The sequence below is a fragment of the Sinocyclocheilus grahami genome, unplaced genomic scaffold, assembly GCF_001515645.1.
Source record: "Sinocyclocheilus grahami isolate Dianchi unplaced genomic scaffold, SAMN03320097.WGS_v1.1 scaffold62.1, whole genome shotgun sequence".
Lineage (NCBI taxonomy): Eukaryota > Metazoa > Chordata > Actinopteri > Cypriniformes > Cyprinidae > Sinocyclocheilus > Sinocyclocheilus grahami.
This window is the reverse complement of record NW_015505241.1, coordinates 1,461,205-1,468,448: the sequence shown is the minus strand read 5'-3', so window position 1 is coordinate 1,468,448 and position 7,244 is coordinate 1,461,205. Positions and strand designations below refer to the sequence as shown.

At 37.6% G+C, this 7,244-nt stretch overlaps 1 protein-coding gene across 1 annotated transcript in view; it reads left to right on the top strand.

Moving 5' to 3' along the window:
- Window positions 1-4,281, top strand: part of LOC107584736 (7-dehydrocholesterol reductase) — a gene marked incomplete at its 5' end in the record, with an annotated part of 5,894 nt that extends 1,613 nt beyond the window's left edge. Inside the window, 6 exons of the mRNA XM_016271452.1 lie at window positions 1,830-2,052; window positions 2,156-2,246; window positions 2,391-2,604; window positions 2,814-3,018; window positions 3,207-3,338; window positions 3,476-4,281. Of these exons, the coding sequence (XP_016126938.1) occupies window positions 1,830-2,052; window positions 2,156-2,246; window positions 2,391-2,604; window positions 2,814-3,018; window positions 3,207-3,338; window positions 3,476-3,940 (1,330 nt within the window). The remainder of the gene's footprint in view (window positions 1-1,829; window positions 2,053-2,155; window positions 2,247-2,390; window positions 2,605-2,813; window positions 3,019-3,206; window positions 3,339-3,475) is intronic.
- Window positions 4,282-7,244: the final 2,963 nt, after the last annotated feature.

Below are 7,244 nucleotides of genomic sequence, written 5' to 3'. Positions count from 1 at the left end.
TATGGAGGATGAGGACTGTTTCCTGAACCAGTAGCCTACAATGCGTCTGTGGCACAAAGGCTGTTTCTATAAAGTGGTGCAGTTACAACTTTGCAAGGACAGTCTGGCGCTTCTGACTCACAGCCTGTACATTTTGTGCATTTTTTATATTTAAATAATTTGCCACTGATGATTCAAACGCGAGTTTTGAGCAGTGTAGAGTAAGCTTGTTGTTTGTTGTTTCTCCGAAAGTACAAATGAATATTACATTGGAAAAGACAGTATAAGTCATTATAATCAGTAATTATGTCTCTACTGGATGCAACAAATGCCTCATTTGTAATGGGTTTTATTGGTTTTGTCTCATCCTGCTGGGAGACGGCATCACAGTATGGTAAGGGTTGTAACATTTCCGCCACACGCTTGAGGCATTCGGCCAATCACAACGCACTGGATAGCTGGCCAATCAGAGCACACCTTGCTTTTTCAGACCGATGAGCTTTGTAAAAATCGACGCGTTTCAGAAAGGCGGGGCATAGAGGAGAAACAATAATGTACATTATATGGAAAATAATGTGTTTTTTTAACCGCATAAACACATTTCATTACACCAAATACACCAAATAATGTTCTTTTTAGCAACGTCATATGACACCTTTAAATAAATAACTGATGAATTGTATTGAATTAAATGGGTTTAAAGTACTATTTCTGTGTTGAGTCACTAGTGTTTGTGTGAGCCACTCAAAAGCTCAGTACAAGTGAAAGTACAAATGAATATTACATTGACGTTGTGAATGCATTGTCTACAATAATGCAAAGCAATTACTTAGAACTTATCAGGGTCCTTATATGAGTAATTCTGCCTACAACAACATAAAACAAGATAAAAATAAATAAAGTACTGTACAGGTAACATTAAAGGCATATTTTACCAAACATATTAGAATTAAATTAAACTATGGGTGAATCATTTATTATTTACTCACCCTCATGTCGTTGCAAACCTGTATGACTATGCAACATAAATGGAAAAAAATAAACAACATTGTGGTTGCTCTTTTCAAATTGTCCATTTGCAATGAGCTACAACACTGTAAAACCTTAGAATTGTCATAAGAGTAGTCAGCAGTGCAGAATTTAATAGATAGATAGGACATGACCTTACCAATATCCACCAACTGCTGAGTTTTCCCTAGTAGCAATTTTGATCTATATTTGTATACAACCACTTTTTTTTTTGTGGTCATTTTGACCACAACTGAAATGGGACTTTACTTGACATTGACATCAGTTCTTCAGATTTTACTCATATTGATACTGATACTCAGTGATGTTGATATTAGTACTCATATGTGACCCTGGACCACAAAACCAGTCATTTTGGTCAAAATGGGTCGATTTTTTTGAAATTGAGATTTATACATCATCTGAAAGCTGAATAAATAAGCTTTGCATTAATGTATGGTTCTTAGGATAGGACAGTATTTGTCAGAGATACAACTATTTCCAAATCTGGAATCTGAGGGTGCAAAAACATCAAAATATTGAGAAAATCGCCTTTAAAGTTGTCCAAATGAAGTCCTTAGCAATGCATATTACTGATCAAAAATTTAGTTTTGATATATTTACGGTAGAAAATTTACAAAATATCTTCATGGAACATGATCTTTACTTATTATCCTAATGATTTTTGGCATAAAAGAAAAATCGATCATTTTGACCCATGCAATGTATTGTTGGCTATTGCTTCAAATATACCTGTGCTGCTTATGACTGGTTTTGTGGTCCAGGGTCACATATTTGACTTGTACTTTTGACTCATATTGCTAATTTGTTGATCTCTGTAGGGAGGTGGATTGGTTCTCTCTGACAGCTGTGATCCTGCTGCTGTGCTTTGCCCCCTTCATCGTCTTTTTCTTCATCATGGCATGTGATCAGTACCAGTGCTCCATCAGCCACCCAATACTGGACCTCTACAACGGTGAAGCCACCCTGCTCACCATCTGGAACCGTGCCCCTTCGTTCACATGGGCTGCTGCCAAGATCTACGCAATCTGGGTCACATTTCAGGTGTGCAGAATAACAGATGAAAAAAATGCGTAATAACATTAATAGTGAGAAATATTTGAATAGGTTTAGCTTGAATTATGAGATTTGGTTGTGTCTACACTAGGTGGTGCTGTACATGTGCGTTCCAGATATCATGCATAAGATTCTTCCAGGTTACGTGGGAGGAGTGCAGGATGGTGCCCGAACACCAGCAGGTAAAAAAATGCATAATAAGGACGAAAATATAAATGTAAAAAAAAAATGCAGATTTACTCAAATGACTCGCTATTGGTTTGTGTGGTGAAACGTATCAAAACCTTATTAAATTCATGTAATATAAATGTGTTGCTCTCTCTCAGGTCTGATTAATAAGTATGAAGTCAATGGTCTGCAGTGCTGGATAATCACTCATGTTTTATGGGTGGCTAATGCACAATACTTACACTGGTTTTCACCAACCATCATCATTGATAACTGGATCCCTCTCTTATGGTGCACCAACATCCTCGGCTATGCCGTGTCCACTTTGGCTTTCATTAAGGCTTATCTGTTCCCTACCAACCCAGAGGACTGGTGAGAAAACACGTTTTGATTATTTACTGTGCATACAGTGAGTCGTTTTTACCAGTTTTATTGGTTCTTAATCACAAACTATATCTGAGTGTGTGTGGGTTTCAGTAGTTTCACAAAAAAGGCATGACGTTTGTTTCATTGGATTGTCCGAAGAGTAAAATACATGTAAACACTAAATAGATTCTGTCTTATTCTTGTTTGATTTGCAGTAAATTCACAGGCAACATCTTCTACAACTACATGATGGGAATTGAGTTCAACCCTCGCATAGGAAAATGGTTTGACTTCAAGCTTTTCTTCAATGGCCGGCCGGGTATAGTGGTGTGGACCCTGATTAACTTATCCTACGCTGCTAAACAGCAGGAGCTGTATGGTTATGTGACAAACTCTATGATCCTGGTCAATGTTTTGCAAGTGAGTCATGTAGCCACTAGGTGGCACTATAAAACAACTTAGTAGTGCTTTACTATTGCTTATACACTGCCTAGATTCAACAACATTTTTTTTTTCAGTATTGATTGATTTTTAAAGTGTTTTTCATTTCATTCATATTATTCCTTTCACTGCTTCATATCACAACCTTGACCCTTTTCTTCTCTAAGGCCGTATATGTATTGGATTTCTTCTGGAACGAAGCCTGGTACCTCAAGACTATAGACATCTGCCATGATCACTTTGGCTGGTACCTGGGCTGGGGAGACTGCGTGTGGCTTCCTTTCCTCTACACACTACAGGTGCGTATCTGAACAGTATATGTGCTGGATGTGACATCTACAATACTAGACTCACTATTTTACCTCGTACACAGCTTCATTGATTTCAGTAGGAGTAATGCTGTTTATGCCATCATGTTCATGTTCTTGTTCTTTAGGGCCTTTACTTGGTCTACAACCCCATCCAGCTTTCTACGCCTCATGCTGCAGGTGTCCTCATCCTGGGTCTGGTGGGCTACTACATCTTCCGCTCAACCAACCACCAGAAAGACCTTTTCCGTCGCACAGAGGGTAACTGCAAAATCTGGGGTAAGAAGCCCACCTTCATCGAGTGTTCATACCGATCGGCTGATGGCGGGATTCACAAGAGCAAACTGATGACCTCTGGGTTTTGGGGGGTGGCCCGTCACATGAACTACACGGGCGACCTGATGGGCTCACTGGCGTACTGCTTGGCCTGCGGTGGCGAGCACTTGCTGCCCTATTTTTACATCGTCTACATGACCATCCTGCTGGTGCACCGCTGCATTCGTGATGAGCACCGCTGTAGCAACAAGTACGGCAAGGACTGGGAGTGCTACACCGCAGCCGTGCCCTACCGTTTGCTGCCCAACATCTTCTAGAGCGTTTCGCCATATACAGAAAACCAATTTATCTTGTTATTTTATGTGGCTGCTCATACTTATTTTAAACAGTTGGCTTTTTAATCTTTTTATGTGGGTGTGAATGGCAGATTTTACAAAGATTATTTTGCCTTTTAGTGAGTGTGAGTGTGGATATACTATACATGAGTATATATAAGTTCCCCCGATAGGCAGGGAAACTCATTGTATAGAGAATAGCACTCATTATTGTTCAGGATGTAAATAGACAAAAGTCTATACATTCAGAAATGCTCAGACTACAGCTTATCATATTTGTATTCATATTTTTTTCTACCAGCCAAACTACTGAAATAAAAGTTTCCCGATTTGTCTTTGCTTGTTCTAGTTGTGATATTAATGAATCTAAAGCAAAAAATTGTATGTACAAAAAAAAAAAAAAAAAGAAGTAAACCTGTGTTAAAGTACACATCCTCAATTGAAGTTTAAAGATAATGATACACCACCAGCAGCAGGTGGAGTCAGAGTTTTTCAACAAGCCTGACAAGAACATGCAATAACACAAGAGCATTTAGTTGATCTTGCATATTTTTCTTATCTAAATATACTTAAAACAGATACACATTAATACCACTGAAATCTTTTACGAAACAAATGATTGACTTTGTTGGCTGAACCATGATGAACTTGATAATCCCTGGATAGATGGCTAATTTCCCAAAAACAACATGCCACCTGCACTTACATGAATAAAACGCAGAGCAAGATGCATACAATATAACCCACATTTTTACTACTATACTTGATTATTTGGATCATGAATCTTAAGCTCGCTCTAGAACAGTGTGAGCAGTACAGTAGTTACTTTAATAATGTCCATCTAAACATTGTACTGCATGTATATGTGACAAGAAATCCCATAGCCTGGACATATCAAAATACTGAGCTGTGGTACATGTCATAAATTCAATGTTTTAATGTTCCTTTGTGGAATATAAAATGGGTAAACCACATGATGAGATTCTTCACACTGACTATAATGGACATAAGCAAGTTACAGTAATCAACTTTGCATTGATTTCCCACTTTTTTTCTTACAAAGCTAATGCAGAACAATAAAGAAGCCATCACAATATGCAAAGTGGCTTTCCAGAGTTTGATGAATGGGAGTCAGAGAGAAGGGAAGACCAAACCATTCAGTTAAGTAGATTTGTATTGCTTGTGGCGACTGCGGAATGTCTTAGATGAGCAGAGGACATTAGTGTACATGGATAAAAACATAGCTAACTGAGTACACTGAATGTCACTATCTAATGCTAATGCAAGCTTTTGCGCACATTTAGGTTTAAGAATTTGAACATCTACTAACCTAAAGTATTACTTTAGAATGTAAAAACGATACTTCAAAGAATGCGGCTTGTTGAAGAGTGTTGCCCTTTGAATGCCCATTTTCATACCCATTTATTTGGTTCATAAATAAATACATATATGACTGACCAATGAGAATGCAGTTACCATCAATATAGAAGGTCCAAAGGCTTTGGTTGTTTTTTTACTACTTTATTTCCTTGTTTTTATCTGACCTGCAAATTGCATTGAGCAAAGGTTATCTGTTAGAAAGAGACGAAAGAAAGAAACTAGGGTTGGGTTTTTTGGTGTGTGGGAGTTTACACAACCTTGAGAGAAATAGATGAGAGAAGTGATCAATAAAAATAGTTTTGTGTACACGCTCTGGAAATTTTCCCACACAGATATAGCTGGTGTAAGAGAAGGCGTTGTGTAGTGGGTTTTCTGTGACCTTGAGGAGTCAACACACACATAAACACAAAAATCCCCCCCATCTCCACCTTTGCAGTATTCATGTGTGACAAAGCCTTACTCATAAGCTGACAAGTGGCGTTTAGACGCTCCCACTCTTCCATCATGCTTGGTCCTCTCTCTGTGTGTGCTTTTGTCAGGTGCGAGCTCTGTGTCTGTCTCTTGAGGAGTGATCAGAAAAACGCAGACTAAACAAGCCTGACACCATGACCCCAAAGGTCACCAGACTGCTCCTCTCCAGCTCCACCCTGTGTTAAACAATACCACACATGAGAATGAGATGCTACAGGCCTCATGGACAGCAGTGGACAGTCTATGTGTAATTGTTTCTCATAGACAAGATTAAAAATAGGAAAGTCTGTCATCATATATCAGAGATTTCAATGACATTTCACATCGAATTGTTTGATTTCTCATCAAACTCCAAATTATCCAACAAATGCTCATTGGGAATATGTCCCTTTGGCAAAGTTTATGCAAAATTATATTATATTGCTTTGTACATTTCGTGACATTTTCCGGTGAAATGAAATGTCCGGTGAGTGGCACTAAAAGCATCTTCAGTTTCATCCAAAACAGATGACTGTGAATCTGGCAATGGTTTATTACATTCATTGTTGCCACGTATTTGTCACAGCAGCTCGGAAAGGAAAGATACAGTTAGTGGTGCCAAAAGGTTAATTGTGTTTGAAAACATCACACCACCTACCCTAAACCTAACCAATAGTGTTAACATAAGCAAACATGGGATAAAAACATATTTGCTGAAGCATGCCATTTTAGTTTACCTTTACAAGACCATATTGAGTTCTTTGACAGATGTTTCGATTCATCTGACTCGTGTTTCAGCATAGTGTTATCACAATACTAGAATTTCTATCTTCAATACGATAGCTTGAAAAATATAGATATTCGATACCATTTTCAATACCACTGGCACAACATTAAGGGTATGACATTTTTATAGTTTTATTAATAGATAAACAAGCATAGAACATGAGAGTGAGGTATATTTTTACATTTAATAAAAACTTCCTGAGGTGGTAAAACACTGGGGGGAAAAACTTATGGATTTGCATATGTTTACTGAAAAAGCTTTTTATTTTTCCTTTTTTTTTAATGTAACTATTATGGAGTGCCATAGCAACATGTAATGTTTGTTTCATTTATACTTGTATTTGGAGGGCGCCCTCATGCAGAAAGTTCAAATATGCCTCATTGAAGTAATATAACTGATGACCTTCCAGGAAATCCCTACAAAGTCATCCAGCTATGTTGCTGAATAAAAAGAAGATAGAAACGTTTTGACTGATCAAACATAAAGACGAAAAACACATGACTGCAACAATGTATGGTTTATCTGTTTTCTTCAGTCCATCTCTGGTATTTTCATTAAGAAGAGAGTCAATTTATAATGCATAACGATTTACTAAAACATTATTTGTAATCTACAGTACAAAACAAAATTGTGTTTTTCTTCTAAACTTGATTTCTTGCTTTCAATTAA